This window comes from Oryctolagus cuniculus, chromosome 9 (genome assembly GCF_964237555.1).
Source record: "Oryctolagus cuniculus chromosome 9, mOryCun1.1, whole genome shotgun sequence".
Taxonomy (NCBI): domain Eukaryota; kingdom Metazoa; phylum Chordata; class Mammalia; order Lagomorpha; family Leporidae; genus Oryctolagus; species Oryctolagus cuniculus.
Window position 1 is genome coordinate 61441045 of NC_091440.1, and position 23696 is coordinate 61464740.

At 39.2% G+C, this 23696-nt stretch overlaps 1 protein-coding gene across 15 annotated transcripts in view; it reads left to right on the forward strand.

The window, feature by feature from the left end:
- Positions 1 to 23696, forward strand: part of AKAP11 (A-kinase anchoring protein 11) — a 57289-nt gene that overhangs the window by 13392 nt on the left and 20201 nt on the right. For all 15 annotated transcript variants that reach the window (XM_070048756.1, XM_051850634.2, XM_070048757.1 and 12 more), the window contains 6 exons: positions 1896 to 2004; positions 6264 to 6380; positions 8775 to 8822; positions 12092 to 12226; positions 14202 to 14463; positions 15015 to 19500. In XM_070048756.1, the coding sequence (XP_069904857.1) occupies positions 1945 to 2004; positions 6264 to 6380; positions 8775 to 8822; positions 12092 to 12226; positions 14202 to 14463; positions 15015 to 19500 (5108 nt within the window). In that variant the 5' untranslated portion in view covers positions 1896 to 1944. Of the gene's footprint in view, positions 1 to 1895; positions 2005 to 6263; positions 6381 to 8774; positions 8823 to 12091; positions 12227 to 14201; positions 14464 to 15014; positions 19501 to 23696 lie in introns of those variants that run through there.

The window sequence follows — 23696 nt, forward strand, 5'->3', positions numbered from 1 at the left end:
GTGCTGTCCCCTGTGCTTCAGCATCGTTCTGACTTCAGCAATGGTATCACCGTGGGAAAGAACCCAAGGTTGTTCCCTCACCCTCCTGTCTCTGCATCTAGATCTCTACTTATTTCTGCTGCACAGTGTGAGGAACAGCTTACCAAACCTTTATGCCCTGTAGAGTAGTGGCTACGTGGTCAGGACTGGAGTTAGAAAATGTCCATACTTCCTGTGTGGGCCTGGATGAGTTGCTTAACTTACGCTTGCCTCAGCTTTTCCCATTATAAAATGATAATACTACCCTACTGGTTGTAAGGTAAAATGAACTCTCCTTAGGCCCCTAGGTGTTACAGGTTCATTATTTGCTTTGATGAATTCCCAGAAGTAGAGGTGCTGGGTCCAGCAGTAGAACTCTTTTTAGGGCTTTAAAGTGTATTACAAAATCACCCTCCAGAAAGTTGGTGCGACTTTCCTCAGGAGCTGAGTTGGAGGGTTTCTGCTTTTCTGGAGCCCCTGGCCTTTATATTTTATGTTTTATGTGAAGTTTGAGGCCAGTGCACTTTCCCCTGAGGGTTTCTGGCAGTGAAGAGAACAACATTGTGGTCTGAGATAAATAAAAGGATTATCTTCTTGCTTTGGCTATGTAACCCTTTTTACTTAAGCCTTGTTTTGAGGGTTTTGGTTCCTCCAGATCATTTTAATATTTTAGGCACATGTTAAAATGTTTTTTTTTTTTTTTTGGTCTGTGTTTTCTTATTTACAAAGTACTTCCCATCAGTGCTTTCCCATTTGATTCTTAGAGTAGACATTGGTAAATAGGATGCCATCTACCTAGAAGAGACAGACTTTGCATTTACCAAGAGGAACAGAGCTAACCCGAGGCAGAAGTGGGACAGGAATGGCACTCTTCTGCATGCTGGCGTGTGGTTCTCTTTTAGCTGAGGGGAGCTCCCTGGTTCTCCGCTGAGACTCTTTCCCAGTGCTGCTTTGGTTTTCAGTAATTAGCTGCGTTTTATTGTTGTAGAGACTGCTGTGACTTACCTTAGTTCAGATCAGAATACCATCATAATTCTTTGTCTAAAAATCAGCATCTAGAAATCCTTAAAGCAAGGTGCATCTGCAGCACACTCACTGTGTTTTCTGTGTAGAGGAAGAATACAGAATTTCACTAAAATGGAGCTTGAAGTTCTGAAGGGAGAGCTAGATTAAGTTGCTTTTGCTTATAAATCTTCTCACAGTATAAATTTATATTAGCCAAATGTTAAGTTCTTAAAGATATTTTATGAAAGTGTTGTTCAAACATTGAGATTTCATTTTTAGAACTTCTCCCCAGGGGTGTGTGTGCTTGTGTAAGTGCTATTAATCATGTAACTTGGATGTTTTCTGACCTGTAGTCATTGGTATGTTCTTAGGCTTCCTATATAAGGAATTTGTTTTTGTTCATCTGTCTAATTTAATATGTACAGATTTCATATTCTTGAGTATTATCACACCTTTCTGCCCAAGAACCAAGGATGTCTGCAGCATTTACTAGTGCTGTAGAGATAAAAGTGACTTTAGGAGGCAGGAAAGATGGGATTCTTTGTTGTGATATTTTCTATGTAAGATTTAAAAAGAGTTTTCAGATATCTCTTATTGCAGCTTTGTATTTGAAAAGTGCAATGAGATTGGATAAGGGTAAACTATGATTTTGAACCTAAAATAAGATTTTTATAATAAGTTTGTGATATCCACACATTTTTCAGATATTCATGTCGAACTATGAAGTAAATTTTTAGGACACAGAATGATTTGATTTGCTTTTGTTTTTCTTTAAATGACCAAGTTTAAAGAAATTTATTTTAGCATTAAAGAGCTTGCTTGAGTCATTGTGATCAGTCACTGAGTAATTTGTCGCCATGTGTTTCCTTCAGGTGTTTTGTGGATTTCCTCCTTGTTGATGACACACATAGTAGCATAGTTATGGCGACTTCCCAGCAGCTCAGAAACAGTTACCTGAAGATGAGAGCGCCTGTCAGAACAGTAAGTTTAAAAAAAAAGTGACAATTTTTTTATTAAAAAAAAGTTGGTCGTTTTTGAGTATTATTGTTTTGATGTTTTGTTTTTAAATGAATCTTATTTAGTAACAGTAAAATACGAAGATTGGCATGTATGAAAATAATGCTATGAAATCATGATCATGAAGATTTTATTTTCTGAAGACCACAATGCCTGTTCCTCATTTCTTACCAACAATAATTTCCATCTGTATTGTTAGCAGTGTAGGCCATCTCTTAGCTTTAACCTAAATTGTATAAGAAGTATTACCATTCACTTATTCATTCAGTAAATGTGAATTTGAGTGCTTTTTGTTTGTTTTAACTTGCACTTATATGTCAAATACCATAGTACCTGCTGGGTAATTAGTAATGAGCAAATGAAATACAATTCTTGGTCCTTTCTTCTTTATAGTCCCCTCACTTCCTCTCTGAAGATGAGTTGGTTAACCTGTTTCTCGACATTTTTGTCTTTGATAAAACTTGAGGCATTGGTGCCAGCACTGTGCCCTAGCAGGTAAAGCTGCAGCCTGCAGTGCTGGTATCCTCATAAGGGCACCAGTTCCGGCCCCGGGCTGCTCCACTTCTGATCAGGCTCCTTGCTATGGCCTGGGAAAGCAGTAGAAGATGGCCCAAGTCCTTAGGCCTCTGCACCCTCGTGGGAGACCCAGAAGATGATCCTGGCTCCAGATCAGTGCAGCTCCAGCCGTTGCGGCCATCGGGGAGTGACCAGTGGATGGAAGACCTCTCTCTCTCCCTCTCTCTGCCTCTGCCTCTCTGTAACTCTGTCTTCCAAATAAATAAATCTGAAGAAAAAAAAATTGAGGCATTACTTAAAAGAACAAGGGAAGAGAGCAGGATGGTTACTCTTGGTAGCGCTTTTTCTAGGCTACGTCTTCTGCATGATATGACTCTCTTGACCGGCCCTTACCTGTTAAGACAGGCTTTGACTTCTTTCAATGCAATGTTTTTCCTGCTTTCATCTAGTTCATCTAAGAAGATGAGGAAAGGATAAATGCCCTTTAATTATCAATTTTCATGTTAATACAGGGTGTAATAGTCACCTTCACTAGTGGCAAGTGAAGAATGTGTGACATGCTCATTATACTGGTTTTTCTCTTCATTCATTCATATGTATTACTCTGGACTCACAGATTTTCACATTCCTATATTCCTCAATCTTTTATTTATTTACATTCATTCATTCATTTTAAGTTGTTCTCAAGTCCCAAAATAAATACCTAGGAGAATTTCAAGCTGCTGCCTGTGTCCTTTTTGTCTTGGGCTTATCACTCTGACTGCTTCCCTGCCTGGAATTGGCTATTTCCTTAGAGAACTCTGAAAAATATTTAGAAACCATGATCTAGGAGTGCCCTTTACTCCTACAGTGCCATGAGTTTATATTGATAGTTCAGATTCTGAGTTCACATTTTATATTTTTTCTTGTTTTAATTTCATGGTAATAAATTAGTATGAAAACCTCTATTCATTAATGAAAACAAAATTATTTAAATATTGAATATATCCAATCCACAGAAACTTTTGCACAAAGAAAAACTAGTGCAATGAGCATCTTATACTGTTTATTTCACCCTCCATTAACATTTTACCATGCCCATTCATTTTCTCCCCTCACCACCACCACCACCACACACACACACACACAAACACTCTTCCCTTTTGCAGTTGTATGAGACTGGCCTGCATACATTTGTACTTCTGAGAATGCCAGCATCATTACCACTTCTAAGAAAAATCATCAATCCAGTAATCTCATCTAATGTGATCTATACACAGGTTTGCCCCGTAGTCTCAAATATCCTTAGCAGTTTTTTCCTGCCTCTCTAGGATTCCAATCAGGGTTCACATGCTACATTTGGGTATTTTATCTTTTTGGTCTCCCCGCTGTAGATTGTTTTTTCATGACAGCAAACCTTTGGAAGAGTCTAGGTTAGTTGTCTTGTAGCGCATCACCCTATTGTGGGTTCATTTGTCTTTCCCTGTGGTTAGATTCAGCAGAAATACCCCAAAGGTCATGTTGCATTCATCCTGCTATGTCAGATCAGGAGGAATATATTGTTGATACCAAGCTTGATCAAGTGGTCAAGAATTTAACCACCAGATATCCCTACTCTGAATGCGTATAGTACTTTTATCATACAGTACTTTTATAATTAATATGATTAGTAAATAATCTGTGGAGTGATAGGTTGAGATAATGTGGGCATTTTGTTCTCCAAAAGCTTTTAACCTGTAAATTTAGTATACATTGATGATATTTGCCTATCAGTAATTGTGATGGTTGTTACACATTTTCTAATTTTGCCATACTGCCCATGTATGTCAGCATTTGTAGATAGAGAATGCTCCCCTTGACTTTTTTTCCCTCTTTTTATGGGCTCATAGATTTTTATAAACATCAGTAGTTAAAATCCGTTACTTTTTTTTTTTTTGATGCCCCATTTATCCACATTTGGGATATTGGAAATTTTGGAAATTCTTTCAAGTTGGCTTTTAGGGTTTTTTTTTTTTTTTTTTTTTCCTTCCTTCCTACCTACCCTCCTTCCTTCCATTTTCTTTTTTCTTCTTTTTTAAATAACCCAAGTACTCTTGGAGTACTTCCTTGCATTCTGGCATAGTAAGGTGTTCCATGCCCATTTCATAGTTTCTCTTCCTCAGATGTATCAACCATTTCTCCAAGGGGCTCTAGTTCTTTTAACTGGTGGTATTTAGAAACCAAAATCTGAGAATTGGTATGCTCATTGCTTCCGAAGGCGTTTCAGTGGGAAAACATAATACATATAATTAAGGAATTATGAATTCATATTGGCACATCACATTCAAATGTAACACTATGTTTTTCTTAAATTCTGTTTCATATTTGTATCTCTTACCTTGGATCATAGATTTTGATTATGTTTGCTTATAAATAAGCTGCCTGTTTTCTTGAGTTCGTGTAGTATGTGAGGTCCTGAAATCTGGGGAAATAAAGTGAATGAAATGCTAAGCTCCTTAAGTTGGTTTAATGGGTGGAAAAGACAAATACATGTGAGTATTGTAATTATAATATGGTGTGATATACATTAAATGATATTAATGCACAAACAACACAGCAGGAACTTTGAGAGTGCGTTATGATTACGGGATGGAACAAAATCTTCCTATGTTTTAAATGGATAGGATTTCTATAGGCAAAGACTCGGGAGTAAGGACATTTCTAATAAAAGAACAGATAAACAAATCAGCAGAAGATGAGTAAGGTAGAAGGAAATTAATGTTGTTTGTGTCTGACTGTAGTATTCATTATTTTCTTTATGTAACTGTTTCTTCCCTCTATTCCATTGCACTTATAATGACTGCCCCAGATTGAAATCTCCCTCATTTTTTTTTTTTTTTGTTTGACAGGCAGAGTGGACAGTGAAAGAGAGAGACAGAGAGAAAGGTCTTCCTTTTCTGTTCGTTCAACCCTCAATGGCCGCTGAAGCCAGTGCGCTGCAGCTGGTGCAACACGCTGATCCGAAGCCAGGAGCCAGGTGCTTCTCCTGGTCTCCCATGGGGTGCAGGGCCCAAGGACTTGGGCCATCCTCCGCTGCCCTCCCGGGCCACAGCAGAGAGCTGGACTAGAAGAGGAGCAACGGGAACAGAATCCGGTGCTCCAACTGGGACTAGAACCCAGTGTACCGGTGCTGCAGGTGGAGGATTAGCCTATTGAGCCACGGCGCCGGCCGAAATCTCCCTCATTTTTATCATATAGCTGCCTTAGGACTGCCAACAAACCCTAGTTTGGGTTACTGTCTCCTTTATTCTGTCTCTAGCTTTGTTAAAGGAATAATTGCTGCTGCTAGAGTGCCTTACCAAAGCCTCCGTATTATCACTCATTATATAAATTATTTCTTCTATTCTTCGAGTGAGTTGGAAGTCAGACATGGAGTTTTTTAAGTTTTAGTCTAGGAGTAAGAAAGTAAACCTGGCATACGGCTGTATGTGGACTTCCAGTGAGTTGAATGCCTAGGCTCAGGTGTGGGTGTGGGTTTTTGGCATGTGTAAAGGTACATGGTGGTTTTCAGCTGACTGGAGCTGTACTCCTGACCTGAAATTGTCTTGTGCATCCAGTATCAAGAGGTGCTCAGTGGATATTATTTGGAGGATCAGTGACTCTCCATTTAAAAACAGATTGTCTCCAGGGTCTGTTCCTTTATCTTAAATAAATAAGTAAAAACGTCTTTTTTTTTTTTTTCTTTCCAGAGCTTCAGTGAAGATGTGTTCCAGTCTGTAAAGTCTTTGTTACAGAGTGAAAAGGAACTATGCAGTGTAGCACCAGAGGGCAGTCTAAAGCAGAATGAACATGCCAATTTAACTGAGGTGCGACATTTTGCTTTCTAAATCTTTCCTAATAAAGCACAACACGTTTTCATGCATATTTGTAGGGCTGCAAGCCATATTTTTAAAAATGTCTAAAATCTCTACTTTTTATTATATGGATTAAAAGCATCTGTTTCTTATACTGGCTAACATCATTGTCTTAGTGTTATGAAGAACACATGTCATTCAGTGCGTGGAGCCTGTTGACCACTCATGGGACATGCAGCATCGCATTAGATGATTCCTGCCATATCCAATAAGCAGAATTTTAATACCAAATTTTTCTACCCTGAAACATAAATACTTATCTCTTACCTGTTTTTCAGATTATTGTTAGTTTCCTTGACTGTTTAAACTTAATGCTTTGATTCAAAATGAAAAGATAGTGATAGATTTGTCTTTGAAAGTAAGATAGTTAATCTAGTACTTGAGGATAAGCTATACACCAGTATGGCTTGCTTGCTTTTTTCTCTGCTGCAGCCATAGTTTCCAGTCTTCATTTAAATTTATTACTATAAAAAGGAGTACAGTTTTTCCTTTAATTTATCCGTACTTTATCATCATATTCCTGTAACCAAAATAATAGATGTGGTATCAGGTCACTGCAGCTTCAAACTGATGAAATAAGGGTTCCAATGAAAACTTGATTATTCGTTTACTCTGGAATGATTTTCTTTCATATCCTTGGTGTCATATCATAGGAAGATAAGCGAACCTTTGAGGGTTGGATTGTTCTGTTGAACCTCAACTTGACTGTCATCTTCTTGTGGTCCCTTTTCACTGTTACTCTGTTCCATCGTTGCTGAGTGTGATGAGTCTCCCATGTCCTACCCTCCAACAGTTTCCAGCACATTGCTTGGTGTGGCCTTCCTTGATCAGTGGGAAATAAAAACTCCCCCAGCATCTTCAGAACCCCCTGTCACCTCATTTTCTCTTTTGTGTTCAGTAAAGGAAACTTGAGAGAATAGAAGGAATTTCTGTCCTACTTTCAGGTGTGCATATTTCAAAGTATCTTTGAAAAAAGGGAGGAAATTTGTTATTTGAGTACTACTTGCCTGTGAAAGTGCCCAACACTTTCCTCTACTTTAATTAATCCTCACAGCTGTGGGATGGCAATTGCATTGCCCTGCTTTTATAGGTGAGGGGACAGGCTCCTAGAGCCAACAGTTTACCTTGATACCTGGAAGTTAATTGCAACACTTCAGGGAGGCAATAACCATGAGTAGAATAAAGATCCTGGAGTAAAGATTCTCATTTGTTTCTCAGTTATTGAAAACAGCTCAGAAGTTTTATTTGGTATTGCTTTATATTTTAACATGCTGTTTCTCCCCAACTCTTGAGAATTGGTTATTCATATGTTATCACTTAAATATTACCTGCTTTTAGCCACAGTCCTTGCTTAGTAGACAGTTTAATATTTTTGTTCAAATGGAAAAAAAGTTCATGTCAAAGATATAAAGAAAATACGGCTTTTTGAAGTAATATGTTTTCATGTCGTAAAAGTAATACATACTCTTGGTAGAAAAACAACACTGAAACTGTAAAAAGGGAAATGACTATCATTGATCCTATGAATTGGGGGGAAGCACAGGAAAAAAAAGTTAAAAAAAAAAAAAAGATCATCTGTAACTCTGCCATCCAGTTATTCACTGATAGTTTAGTGTACTGCCTTTCAGTATTTTCCATGCATAAAGGGTAAAATTGTTTATATGTTATGCTTCATTTTTCTGACCTTTTTTTTTACTTAGTACTGTGACATTTCCTCATGTCATTAGTAGTTATTAGAAAAATTATAAACTTCTACAGAGTAATCTTTATAAAAGTGTATTTCTGAAGGGAGTAACTGATGATCATAGAAAGTCAATGAAGAAGTAGCTTTGGAGGTCTACTCTAAGAAGGCCTCTCCAAAGAGGTAACATTGGGATTGAAACCTGAAGAATGAGGAGGATGCAGGCTCGTACATATCCAAGAAAGGATGATCCAGACTGGGCAAGCACATCCAGGGCATGTTACAGACCTGGAAGGGAGGCCTGTGTGCATGAATGAAAATGAGGGAAGCCTGAAGGGATCAGCTGGTTCCCACTAGGAATTTTGTACTGGGAAGTGTTCAAGAGTTGTGACAAGGAAGTAGAATCAAAGTAGGAACAACTGGGAGATAATTGTAGTACATGTGAGGAAGGATGGAGAAAGTAGATGTACTTCAGATATGTGGGGTAGATGCGACTGAATTTGCTGTTGAGGGATGTGAGTATGAATCTTGGGGAGAAATCTTTTTGGTCATTTTGAAAAAATTACCCTTACTGTTTTTTTTTTAATGTTTCTCAGCTGTATCAACAAATGTGAGATAAGACATAAAAATTCAAATTAATAGAACTTTGCTGCTTTTTTATTTAGGTCACATTTCTTAGTTTTAATGAAGAAACAGATGCTGCTCATATACAGGTATGTTGACCCTCAAAGGACTGTGGAACATATTTTGAGACTAAATTTCCCTTGATGTCCTAAATTTACATGAATTCTTGTGTTGTTAAGAATTTGTACTAAATTCTTCTAGGGTCTTTCCTTTTTAAAGTCAAAAAGTGACATTTTCAGGTCAGCTTTTGATTGTGCTTTTGCATAGTTTCACCTGGGTTATTCTTACTGAGTATTTTGTTGTGGAAAGCAGCACAAGGCATTTATCAGAGTAGGTTGAAATTGCAGCATTTTTCTCCATTCTGTTCATAATATAGGACCTTAACACTTGTTTTTTTATTTTAATGATTTTCATAATTTGACTTCATGACTAAAAATTCTTGTATTTTTCATTGCAATAGAGTTAAATTTAAAAGATAAAATTTATGGGACCAGTATTGTGGCATAGTGGGTAAAGCCACAACTTGCAATGCTGGCATCCATTATGGGATGCTCCACTTCTGATCCAGCTCCCTGCTAATGGCCTGGGTAAAGTAGTGGAAGATGGCCCAAGTCCTTGGGCCATTGCATCCCATTTTGGAGACCAGGAAGAAGCTCCTGGCTTTGGCCTGGCCCAACCCCAGCCATTGCTGCCATCTGGGGAGTGAACCAGTAGATGGAAGATCTCTCTGTGTCTCTTCTGCTCTCTCTCTAACTCTGCCTTTCAAATAAATAAATATATATATATTTTTTTGACAGGCAGAGTTAGTGAGAGAGAGAGCGACAGAGAGAAAGGTCTTCCTTTTCCGTTGGTTCACCCAGCTAAATGGCCAGTGCAGCTGGTGTGCTGTGGCCAGCGCGCTGCGCCGATCCAAAGCCAGGAGCCAGGTGCTTCCTCCTGGTCTCCCATGCAGGTGCAGGGCCCAAGCACTTGGGCCATCCTCCACTGCCCTCCCGGGCCACAGCAGAGAGCTGGACTGGAAGAGGAGCAACCAGGACAGAATCTGGTGCCCCGACTGGGACTACAACCCTGGGTGCCGGCACCGCAGGTGGAGGATTAGCCAAGTGAGCCGCAGCGCCAGCCAATAGATAAATCTTTAAAACAAAAAGATAAAATTTGTATAAAGTAACAGAACTTTAAAAAAGCTTAGCGTGTTTGATTTAAGCAGTTGTCTACAGAGTGACTGATGTTTGAGATGAGGACCAACAGTGGAAAGCTTCACCATCATGTGAAAAGTGGTTGAAGCTCATGGAGATGGTACTTCAGTTTTTTCCTCACACTGCTTCTTAAACATTTGTGATCATGGGGCAGATGTCTGGCCTAGAAGTTAAGATGCTGGTTAAGGCACCCACATCCCATTATTGGAGTGCTTGGGTTTGATTTCCAGCTTTGTCTGCTGATTCCAGCTTCTTGTCCTTGTGTAGACTGGGAGGCAACAGGAGATAGCTCCAGTAATTGGGTCTGTGCTATCCATGTGGAAACCCCGGATGAACCTCCTGGCTCAGTACCTGCTCAGCCTAGCTGTTGCAGGCATTTGAGGAGTTAACCAGTAGATGAGTGCTCTGTCTGTCTCTTGTCTCTCTCTCTCCTTTTCTGCCTCTGGAATAACTAAAAAATAATTTACATTGTTACTTGTTTTCTTTTGTGACAGTAAAATGTCTCTTGATAGAGGAAGAAGTAACATTATTCCATTCTTCCTGATTACTGGGTGCTGAATAATTATGAATGGAAACTCTGCTGTGTGCCTTGATTGTGCCCTTGCTTGCAGGAAATACTTTGGAAGGAACACAAGAGGACATATTCCTGAAACTATGGCTGTAAAGAGAAATACTCCAAGTATTTCTTTTTTTTTTTTAACTTTTATTTAATGAATATAAATTTCCAAAGTACGATCCATGGATTACAATGGCTTCCCCCACATACCGTCCCTCCCACCCACTCCAAGTATTTCTGATACTCTTCTTGAAGAGTTACTGAGATGCCATGTTTATAAAACACAGTACTCAGTAAAGGATCAAAAACTTTAATAATTCTTTAACTGATAAGATATTGACACAAAAACTGCAAATAAGAAAGAAGTAAGAGCTATGTTCTTTAGTTTCATAAAACTTTCAGGTAAAGTCTGATAGTACCCTGGAGAGGGAAGGCAGAAAAATGGACTTGAATTTTACAAAATTAAGACTTAAGCTCTGAGGAAGTTCATTCTGTGATTGATAATCCTGTCTGAAAAATTCCAGAGTTAGACCTGAAGAACTGAGGTTGACATTTGCTAAGAATTAAATGCAGAATTGTCATGGATGTGTGAAGCACCATGTAAAATTTGAAGAATAGCTTAGTTTATCAATGTATTTGAAAGGCTACAAGAAAAGCCACTATTCCAACATGGGAAGCGGGATACACAGCAGACTCATAGAATGACGGATGTCCTAAACAGCACTCTGGCCTCAGAATCAGCCCTTAGGGCATTCGGATCCGGCTGAAAAGCCCATGAGAGTATTTCACACATAGAAAACCAAGACACTCTGTCAAAACAAAACAAAACAAAACAAAAAAAACCCTAAATGAAAGATCTCTGCGAGAGAGATCTCAGTGGAAAGAACGGGTCATCAAAGAAGGAGATACCTTTCTCTGAAGGGAGGAGAGAACTTCCACTTTGACTATGACCTTGTCTAAATATGATAAGAGTTGGTGAACTCAAAAGGCTTCCATAGCCTTGGCAACTCATGACTGGAGCCTAGGGAGATTACTGAGGCCATAAACAAGAGTGTCAATTTGTTAACTCAACAACAGGAGTCACTGCACTTACTCCTCATGTAGGATCTCTGTCCTTAATGTGCTGTACATTGTGATTTAATGCTATAACTAGTACTCAAACAGTATTTTTCACTTTGTGATTCTATGTGGGTGCAAACTGTTGAAATCTTTACTTAATATATACTAAACTGATCTTCTGTATGTAAGAGAAATGAAAATGAATCTTGATGTCAATGGAAGGGGAGAGGGAGCAGGAAAGGGGATGGTTGCGGGTGGGAGGGAAGTTATGGGGGGGAAAGCCATTGTAATCCATAAGCTGTACTTTGGAAATTTATATTCATTAAATAAAAGTTAAAAAGAGAGAGACAGAGAAAAAAAAAAAAAAAACAAGAAAAGCCACTATTAAATAATATTAGTGTATTTTGAGTTTAAAATTGATTACATTAACTATTTGAAATAGGGAAATTTGTTTAGCAGTTATGTTTCTTGTATAATGTCTTCATTATGGAAACCTTAACAAAATGGTTATTTTACAGTGATGTTTATTTTTATTCTCTTAAATTAGGATTTAGCTGCTGTGTCTTTGGAACTTCCAGAGCTTCTGAATTCACTCCACTTCTGCAGCCTAAATGAAAATGAAATTATTTGTACGAAGGATATAAATAAATCATCAGATATTAGCAATGATCCTCTACACCAGGTAACTATTTTAGCTATAATGAGTTCTTTAAGGTGACTCTTACCACATTTGATTAAGAATATAAAAGTTTTAAGCGCTTGGATGTAGTTTTTTTCTTTTTAAATGCTATCTTAAGGAAATCTAATTCATAACTCTTAACTCCCATGATATTGACATCTCTGAAAGCTAGAATAATTTTGGTCACAGCTTATGAATTAGATGTTCTGTCTGTAATTCCATAAGTGATATGAAAATACATATTAATTTTTCAGCAAATTCATTATTTTTGGATTTCTTGAACTACCTCTACCTTTATATAAGCCATAGGGACTTTCTCCTTTCTGACCACTTCCAGAGTTGCATAAATGTTGTGCTGTATGTTTTAGAGAATGTATATCTATTCATTTCCTATTTAAAAAAATAATTCCATGTAAAGTAGATACCTGATAATATTCTTTATTTCTAAACAGAAATGTTACCATTTCAGACAGGTGATTAGTTTCATAATATTCATTTCTTAGTTTTTTAGTGGGTATGACTTTTTTAATAGTAAGTCAGAGTTTTAGGAGATAAATCATTTACAATTGAACTCATAGATTTCAATGTTGGATTAGTTATTCCAGATAGAAAACCTGCTGTGTTCTTTATGAAGACTACCAATAAAATTAAGAATGCTTGCTTGTTTCCTTATTTATAATCTATATTCATATTTACTTTGCTTTATTTGCTAGTTTATATGAGGTGGTTAGCTATTCAGTGTCTAGTTTTTGAACAAATCAATCAATATATGCATGTTGTAGATATTATCTAGGTAAAACTCTGACTTGCATTTTTAATCAAAGCTGCAAACATTCTAAATTTTAATACTAGGTAAATTTAAGTAAAAGGAGGATATAGTTATTTGATGGTAATAGGAGATAAGGTGGTAGCTGTTGGAAATCGGGTTATAAAAATAAAATAGAACCTTCTTTTTTTTTTTTTTTTAAGATTTATTTATTTATTTGAAAGGCAGAGTTACAGAGAGGAGGAGAGGCAGAAAGGGAGAGAGAGAGGTCTTCCATCCTTTGGTTCACTCCCCAGATGGCAATAATGGCTGGAGCTGTGCTGATCTGAAGCAAGGAGCTTCTTCTGGGTCTCCCACACCGGTGCAGGGGCCTAAGGACTTGGGCCATCTTCTACTCTTTCCCAGGCCATAGCAGAGAGCTGGATGGAAAGTGGAGCAGCTGGAACTTGAACCGGCGCCCATATGGGATGCTAGCGATGCAGGTGGTGGCTTTACCTGCTACGCCACAATGCCACCCCCGCCCCCTTTTTTAAAAAGATTTATTTATTTATTTGAAAGTCAGAATTACACAGAGAGAGAAGGCGAGGTTGGGGGGGGGGGGAGGTCTTCCCTCCACTGGTTCACTCCCCAGATAGCCACAACGGCTGGAGTTGTGCTGATCCAAAGCCAAGAGCCAGGAGCTTCTATTGGGCTTCCCACACCAGTGCAGGGGCCCAAGGAGTTGGGCCATCTTCCACGGCTTTCCCAAGCTACAGCAGAGAGCCGGATTGGATGTGGAGCAGCCAGGACTCGAACTGGCGCCCAATTGGGATGCTGGCACTGCAGGTGGCAGCTTCACCTGCTATACCACAGCACAGCCCCTAGAACCTGATTTCTACCCTGGGGTTTGTACAATAGTACAGGAAAACATAATTATGTTAAGATATGGATAGATAGTATGTTCTATAACTAAAGAGAGAAACTAAGTAGGAATTGAATACCTCCATAAGAGATAAAAATAGAAGATGACCTGGAAAGTGAGAAATGTAAAGAGTGAAGAAAAGAATTAAACTTTGTAAAACCAGGGAGCCCTCAGGATGCAGTATTTCTTGGTTTTGTTTTGTTTTGTTTTTGTTTTTATCTGAGATCCCCTTATTAATAGGCTTCACTTTCAGATAATATATTTTTTATTTGAAATTAAAATTGTTGTTGTCATCTTTCATCTTTCCCAAGAGTCATCATTCTGGAATGCTTTGTGTCATGAGAGTGTCACCTACATTACCAAGACTCAGAATTGATTTTATCTTTAGTCTCCTAAGTAAATATACTACTGGCATAAGATACACCCTGGACACATACTTGAATCAGAATCACCAACCTGAGACAACTGATGAAGATGATGATACTAACCAGTCCGTGTCTTCCATAGAGGATGACTTTGTCACAGCTTTTGAGCACTTAGAGGAAGAAGAGACTTCAAAACTGTATACTGATGGTTTGTTCTTTTGCTAGACTTTTTCTTAAACTAGGGATTTAAAGTTTAGACTGCAGTTTTGAAAGTTTTAAGGCAGACTTGTTCAGCTGAAATTTGGTCCAGTTAAATGTTTTAGCTCCTTTTTTCTGATTGAAGACTTAATTTTCTTATGATTTTTAAGTTCATTGTTAACTGGATTTCAGTTTTGCTATTTCTGTTTTTAGGATTTACTGTTCAAGCACTGTTTACCTTTTTATCGTCAGTGTCTGGAACATGCTTAGGTTCAGATTTCAGAAGAGTTAGCTGGCAGACCTACCCTAGTATGTTTCTAACATGTGTGACAGTATGCCAACCATTCTGTAGACCAAATACCACAGACAGGGTAAAATGATGTTATAGTCAAGGGTGTATTTTGCTTTCAAGTATTACTTGGGATGAATCTTTTTGTTAACATAGTTTAGAAGACACATTTGGAGTAAATATTTCATACTTTATTCTACTGATTTAAATTTCTAAAAAAAATTTAAACTTTCTCTGCAAGGAATAATATAGAAATATTTCTTTTCATTTAGGAATAAATGTTATTGCATTAAGGAGCCAGTGTGATGCTGCTTCTCAGACTATTTCTGGTCACCATTTAGAAAACCACGATTTAAGGATTCTGGTTAGTTCTGGACAACAGAAGTCATTGACTAAACCTTCAACCTCCTTAATAAATGTTCTGGAACATAAAGAACTACCTTCTGTGAAAACTTCAGTCACAACACCAATTTCAGAGCCTTGGATCCAAAGGAGTTTCTACAGATCTTCTAAAGCTGCTGAGAAAGGCAGTGACATACAGAAAACCTTTTTGTCTTCTTCACCTGCTTACTCCTCTGAATCAGAATGCTCAAGCCCAAGTCCTGTGATTTTCTTGGATGAAGAAGGATATCAAAAAAGTTTAAAGGCTAAACTTGAGCTGCCTAAAATTCCTGTGATGAAAGATGATATTGAAGATTCAGACTCAGAAGTAAGTGAATTTTTTGATAGTTTTGATCAGTTTGATGAACTAGAGCAAGCCTCAGAGACTTCTTGTCTGTTTATAAAAGATCCTGCTATAGGAAAGTCATCACAAAAGAAAGCGCACAAACTTGAAAAGTCTTGTATGAATCCTCAAAAGTTCGATCGTCCGGCCCTGCCGGCTAATGTTCGAAAGCCTACTCCTCGGAAGCCAGAATCTCCATATGGCAATCCGTGTGATGCTCCAGATTCTCCTCGCCCAGTGAAGGCCTCAGGAGAAGACAGTGGTTTGTTCAGTCCTATTCGTTCCTCTGCTTTTAGTCCCCTTGGAGGCTGTACCCCTGCTGAATGTTTCTGCCAAACAGATGGTGGAGGAGATAGGCTTCATGAGAATCATGATTCCATTTATTACGCCTATGAAGATTATGCAGATAGTGTTTCATGTGGAGTGCTGGACTCGGTTCTTCATACCCATCACGGTCATTCACTATCAAACATCAATGTTATTAAAAGGGGAGAAAGTAAAACTGTAGCTCTTAAGCATGGAAACCTTGACCAGCAAAGTAAATCTAAAAACAAATCATTAATGATTAAAGATAGTATTCAGAAATTTGCAGCAGACCTTGTGGAAAAAAGTTTGGGCAGTGCATTTAAAGATTTGCAGAAAGGACTCTCTTCGTGTACCAATGCCTTGTGCCACTTAGCCATCAAATTGACGTCATCCGTTTTTCAGATGGCATTTAATGAACTGAGAAGACAACGTGCATTTTCACTGAAAGAACGTGCCATTAGTAGCCTGGCTAATTTTTTGGTGAGTGAAGCTTTAGCCAATGCCTTAAAAGATTTACAGTATGTAAAGAAGCAGATATTCACAAACACAGTTGCTAGGTTTGCTGCAGATCTTGCTGAAGAGCTTGTTTTTGAAGGCATCATGGAAGTGTGTCAGTTTTCGTATCCGCCAACACCTGCATCTCCACAATGTAAGTCATTTGACTTTGAAAACAAAGTAGTGAAGTCGTATGCAAGAGATTTGTCTGAATCTGTAATACAGGAAGCCTTCATTGAACTATCACAAGTTGATATGACCTTCGCAACCAAGGCAGCAGTTAGTGTTTCTGTGGATAATGTCAAGTATGTGAGTGCAGAAAGCGTAGTGCCATTGACACAGACCTTCACAGTTTCTCCTTTCAACAACCAAGCAACTCTGGTGACGAAACCAACACAGGACTATAAGAAGGAATACACAGTGCAGCAGGCCTTGTTTTGTACTTCTGGAATTGTTACTTCTATACCAGTGCCCTTGGCAGGAAGTGCCCTTCTCCCATATCATATTTCATCTGTATGTCAGGCGAAGTCTCCTCTGTCCTCTGATGGTAGTAATTCAAATGGTGATTCTACCTCAGCAAATGTTGCCACAAAAAGCAAAGGAGAAGAAGTAGCTTGTCTAAGAAATATTTGTTTGCCTTCAGAACACAATCCTCCTAACCAGAATGATTTTAAAACAGCTAATGATGATGTTGAAATGCAGAGTTCTTCAAAATTAACAAGTGATCCTGTGATTATTAGCAACTTTTCTTCAGCAATGGCACATACATTAGTAAATGAAACCTTAGAGTCAGTAGCATCATTTGAAGTTACAGAACCAGTTGGTGAATACACAGGTGGTTTAAATAAAGCAGTAGAGGGAAGAGCTTCTCCTTTGTCCCATTGTGAACCAGCAACGTCGCAACAGAGTGAAATCAGCAGTAGGGACATGTTTGCTGACTGTTTATCTAAATCTATTATTAAACATTCCATAGATGAAAGCAAATCAGTGACCCCAAATAGAGATAAAACCGTATGTAAGGAAGGCATACCAATTCCTGGAGAAAAATTACAGTTGACTTTCCAGAAGTTCCCCAAATTTCTTGATGTTCAAGATCACTTGACTGACTGTTCACTTTCAGTTGGAAAGGAATGTGTTCTAGAACATAAAGGTTCTATGGCTCATGGATTTCCTTTGGAGACACTGCCAACTTATCCAACCATGGCAGGTCAGAAACTTGATTTGACAGAACTTGCTAAGGATAAAACAGTGAAAAAGCATAATGTGAAGAATACAGCACTTGAGCCCTTGACTTTTGGACAGGAAAATTCCTTTCCTCATTCACATGCTTTCTCGTCTTCAGTGCTTACCTGTGTAGATGGCTTTCATGTGGAAGACAAGCCAAAAATCAGAGACAGAAATGTAATACCTGACACTCCTCCATCGACTCCTCTGCTACCATCCCAGGCCAGTTCTGAGTGGGATATTAAGAAGTTAACCAAAAAGCTGAAGGGTGAATTAGCCAAAGAATTTGCACCTGCTACACCACCTTCCACCCCTCACAACTCATCTGTTGGTAGTTTGTCTGAAAATGAACAAAATACCATAGAGAAAGAAGAGTTCATGTTGAAACTCATGCGGTCTCTTTCAGAAGAAGTTGAAGGCAGTGAAGATGAAGAGCACCCACAATTGGATGTGAAGTCAGAGCACTTGGGGAAGAAAGTTCAATTTGCCGACGGATTAGCTACACACATCATTTCTGTGGCAACTGAAATGGCAGCTTCCCACTTAGATAATAAAATAACTCAAGAACCCAAGGGTAAATGTGCTTACTTGGATGTGCAGAGTCAAAGAAATGCATCGCCTACTTTTTTAAATTGCTCAGCTGAAAATTTGCAAACATTGTGCAGTTTTGCAGGTGATATGGCAACAGAAGTCATTACAGAAGCTGAGAAAATTGCAAAAGCTAGAAGTTGCATGCTTTTTAGGCAGAGGAAGAACAGTTGTTATCTTGATGGTGACCGAGATTATCGATCAGAAGAGAGATTAAATATGGACGTTATAGCACACCCAAGAGAAGTGGACCCATTTCTTCTTTCATTACCACCAAGTTCTTGTATGTCAGGGCTGATGTATAAGTATCCCAGCTGTGAAAGTGTGACAGATGAATATGCAGGCCACATTATCCAAATACTAAAACAGGAAGGTGGTAACAGTGAGTTAATAATGGATCAGTATGCCAATAGACTTGCTTATCGATCTGTTAAGTCAGGATTACAAGAAGCAGCTAAGACAGCCAAAGTGAAGTGCAACGCAACAGTGTTTCCTGTGCAGAGCTCACAGGTGAAGACAAACAGTGAGCTGCTAATGCTTTCAAATAAAGAGCACCACCAAGAAATAGATAAACAAAGACAAAGTAAAAGAAATGGAGGTTACCTTTGTAAAACTCACACTTGTGAAAGGACACAGGATACTTACAGAAGTGAGTGCTCTGAACTGTGTAGTTTTTCAGCCTCTCTTGCTCACAGTATAGCAAGAAACGTTAAAAAAGAACTGACAGAATCCACAGTTGGCTTGCCAAAATCCTTAACAGAGCCTTGCCTTTATGACAGATCGGTGTGTGTTGAAGACACTGAGCATCGCATTGAACCAGAATTTCCTAAATCTCCTATGCCTTCCTCTCGGCATCACAGATTTTACCAAAGAACGGGCAGTGTTACTGGACATGGATATGGAGAGAATGTTGTTCAAGCTATAGAACAGTATGCTAAAAAAGTAGTGGATGACACTATAGAGCTAAGTTTAGGATCTGCAGTTTCCCAAGTGTCTGATGCCACAAGATCAGCAGATAGGCTCACTTATGCTGAAAAGCTGTCACCACTTATAAGTCGAGTTTGCAGATACTGTGACCTTAAAGAACTTCATGATTGCACCGGAAATTCATCTCAGCACTTTCCCAGACAGAGTTCACTTTCTTGTAGGAAGCCAATTTCAAATTCAAAATTTAGCAGTGTCTATCAGAAATCAAAAATTTTTCATCTTGATGTCCCTCAAATTCACGTTAACCTTGATAAGAAGACGTTGCTTGCTGAGAAGATAGTTGCTGAAGCAATTGAAAAAGCTGAGAGAGAGCTGAGCAATGCCAGTTTGGCAGCTGATAGTGGCATTGGGCAAGATGGTGTTAGCTTCGCTGAAAGCCTTACCACAGAAATAATGACATCAGCCATGACAGATGTTGGCCAGGCTGTTAGCTGGTAAGTTTCAAATTTAACATGAAAAGTTAAACTCGATTGTGTTAGGCCCTCTTTGGAGATACTGTTATTTTTAATCCTAAATTAACAAAAATTTTCCCTATTCCATTTGTTATTTCATATCCTGTGGCAGACTCATAGATTCTGTCTCCTGATCCCTTTTGAGCTGGAAGATGAGTTAGTAGCAGATCATTACTTTTACAAGTTCACAGAGCTATTGCGTAGGTAAAGTTGAATGAAAGAAATAGCTGGGGAATTTGGAATGTTACCATGTTAATTTTCTACTCTAAGGTTAAATTTTCATATAATGTTTTCTTTGCCTGCAAGGTAAGTTTTCTTGTAGACAGCTTGGATTAATCCTACTGCCCTGGGGCAGAAAACAGAAATTCTCCAAATACTTATGCTTCCTCTTTTGATCAGCTCACAATCTAAAGGGATAGTTCTTTTTGATAGTCTTTCAGGTCTTGTCTTTGAGTAGCTGTCTCTTGAGTTCAGTGATTCTAACAACTTAGTTAATGTTTTTACTTTTTTCCCTTTTCAAATTATTGACACATAATAATTGTACACATTTATGGAATACAAAGTGATAGTTTCAGTGTATGCAAGTGTAATCTAATCAGGACAGTTAGCATATCTGTTACCCAAAACACTTATCATTACTTTGTGTGAAGATCATTCAAAATCTTTTCTTCAAGCTATTTTAAAGTACACAATAAATTATTGTTAACCCCTAGTCACTCTAGTTTGTAAAGAACAGTAGAACTTCCTCCTCATCTTTACCTGTGTTTTTGTACTTGACAACCAACCTCTTTTTTTAACCTTATTTCTCCCTGAGAAAACATTGGTGCCAACCTGTGTTACTTGTTTGCAGGATTGTATTTTCTAAGTCTCACTGGAAAGAGAAATGCTCGGAGTTAAGGTGGAATTTAATGGATTTGTGTGCTATCCTGGATTGTTGAGTAGTTTTTGTCAAATGTGACTAGGATTGCTTCTTTTTTCAGTCATCTTCAAAGAGGGAGCTTGGCCAGGGCTCTTGAATCCAGTTGTTCCATGGCATCCTCTTGAGATGAGAGATGCTGCAGGTTTCTGGTGAACTTGGGGAGCTTTCTGTTTGCCAGATATACTCCACTGCTTGTTTTTGTATAGACTTCAAACTAAGAATGATTATGTATGACATGTGAATGTCCATGGGAAATTGTGTGATAGTGATTTTTTTTTAAGATTTATTTTACTTATTCGAAAGAGAGAGAGAGAGAGAGAGAGGGAGAAATGGAGAAACAGAGGTCTTACATCCACTGTTTGACTCCCTAAATGGTCACAATGGCCAGGCCTGGGCCAGGTTGATGCAAGGAGCCAGGAGCTTCTTCCTAGTCTCCCGCATGGGTGCAGGGGCCCAAACACATGGCCTTCCTCTGCTGCTTTCCCAGGCACATTAGCAGGGAGCTGGATCAGAAGAGTAGCAGCCGGGACATGAACCAGTGCCCAAATGGGATGCTGGCACCTAAGGCAGCAGCTTAACCTGGGAAGTGAATTTTTAGAAGGGCAGAACCTCTAGACTACATTCTGAACTATCATTTTTCTGAGCTAGAATAACCCAGCAGTCATCAAAAACTCTTCTCTAGACCTCATCCTGTGGATCATTTCAGCCAAAAGCCAAATGAATGTGACACATAACAGGAAAAGGGCTCAAAGAAGAAAGTAATGCTCTCTTGTGGTCCACAACTGTAATATGCCTGTCCTTGGACTGCCTAATAGAATAATGCTGATTGTTGTGTCTTAAGTAGAAAGTGAAAATAGCCCAAAGAAAGAGTGCAGTTCAGGAGTTGTTCTAGCTATTGAGCATTCAGAAGTTAAGTAAAAAAGGCAAAAAAAAAAAAAAAATCTGTCTTCTTTTGGAGTTTAATTTTTTAACACTTTTTTTTTTTTGAAGATTTATTTTATGTATTTGAAAGAGTGTAACAGAGAGAGAGAGAGAGAGAGAGAGAGGTTTTCCATCCACTGGTTCACTCCTCAAATGGCTGCAACGGCTGGAGATGGGCTAATCCGAAGCCAGGAGACAGGAGCTTCTTCCATTCTCTCATGTGGGTGCAGAAGCCCAAGGACTTGGACCATCCTCTGTTGCTTTCCCAGGTGCATTAACAGGGAGCTGGATCAGAAGTGGAGCAGCCAGGACTTGATGAACCAGTGTCCATATGGGTTGCTGGTGCTGCAGACGGTGGCTTAACCTGCCATGCCACAGCACTGGCCCCTCTCTTGAAGGTTATAGTAGACTGAGATAGACAATAGATAAGTATAATGTATAGTATATCACTTGGTGGTAAGTGCTTCAGAGGAAAAATCAAAGAGAGTAGCTCTGAGTGGAGTAGTTTGGGCTGGTTTGCAATTTTGAATAGGTAGCAGGGATTGCAGTGGTGGTATTTTAGGACTTTTGTTCCTGTTCTGATTGGTGAGAAGCCATTAGAAGCTGTTTTTGTTTGTTTATTTTCATCTATTTGAAAGGCAGACACACACACAGACATATATCTTTTACCTGCTAGTTCACTCTCCAAATGCTCACGACAGACAAGGCTGGACCAAGAGCCGAGAATTCTGTTGGGGTCTCCCAAGTGGGTGGCAGAGTCCCTAGCATGAGCCATCACCTGCTGCCTCCCAGGATACTTCAGCAGGAAGCTGGATCAGAAGCAGAGTAGTCAGACTAATACTTGAGTACCAAATGTGGGTATCCTAATCTGTGGCTTAACCCACTGTGCCACAATACCCACCCCCAGTGTAAGATTTTGATTAGAAGATTGACATTTTCCCTCTTCACATTTAAAGACATCACTTTGAACTTTTTTTAATTAAATATTAGGAGGCAAGCAGATAGGTGTTTTTTTTTTTTTTTTTTTTTTTTTTTTTTTTTTTTTTAAGATTTATTGATTTATTTAAAGATAGAGTTACAGAGAAAAGAAAGGGGAAGAAAAAGATCTCCAGATGGCCACAACAGCCAGTGCTAGGCCAGGCCCAAGCCAGGAGCCAGGAGCTTCATCCAGGTCTCCCATGTTGCTGGCAGAAGCCCAAACTCTTGGGACATCCTCTGCTACTTTTCCTAGACCATTAGCAGAGAGCTGGCTCAGAAGTGGAGCAGCGTGACTAGAACCAGCACCCATGTGGGATGCCTCTCATTGCAGGTGGTGGCATTACCTGTTACACCACAATGTCAACCTCACTTTAAACTGTTTTGAGGGTAAATTGAAGAGGGGGCAGTCATGATAGTTGAACACTGAATGAGTGGGTTATGATGATGGAGTAAAAATAGAAATGGTTCTTCATTGGAAGGAAAAGTGAAAAGGTTATGATCCATGGTAAAGATCTTGAAGAGATTTGGCTTGTTTGAATATAGGTTTGATTCATAATATTAGAATTCTTTAAACTACTTTTTTTGTTGTTCTAAAAGCCATAAAGAGCCTCCTTTAATATAAATGAAAGGACTGTTGTAGTAAGATGATAAACTTAGAGACTTACATTCCTGCATAATATCCCCAGTCTAAACTGTGTGTGTGTATATGTGTGTGTTTTAAATTTATTTATTTGAGAGGCAGATTTACAGAGAGGGAGGGACAGAGAGGTCTCCTATCTGCTGGTTCACTTCCCAAATGCACAACAATGGCTGGAGCTGGGCAGATCCAAAGTCCAGAGCTTCTTCTAGGTCTCGCGTGTGGGTGCAGGGGCCCAAGGACATGGCCATCTTTTGCTGTTTTCCCAAGCCATTAGCAGAGAGCTGGATCGGAAGAGGAGCAGCTGGGATATGAACCAGCAGCTGTATGGGATTCTGGTGCTGTAGGTGGAGGCTTAGCCTACTGCCGCTGTAGGGCCAGCCCCTAAACTATTTTTTTTTATTTGACAGGTAGAGTTAGACAGTGAGAGAGAGACAGAGAAAGGTCTTCCTTTCCATTGGTTCACCTCCCAAATGGCCGCTACGGCCGGTGCTGCGCCGATCAGGAACGAGGAGCCAGGTGCTTGCTCCTGGTCTCCCATGCAGGCACAGTAGCCCAAGCACTTGGGCCATCCTCCACTGCCCACCGGGCCATAGCAGAGAGCTGGACTAGAAGAGGAGCAACCGGGAGTAGAACCCGGCGCCCATATGGGATGCCGGTGCCGCAGGCGGAGGATTAACCAACTGAGCCATGGCACTGGCCCCTATTTTTTTTTTTTTTTTT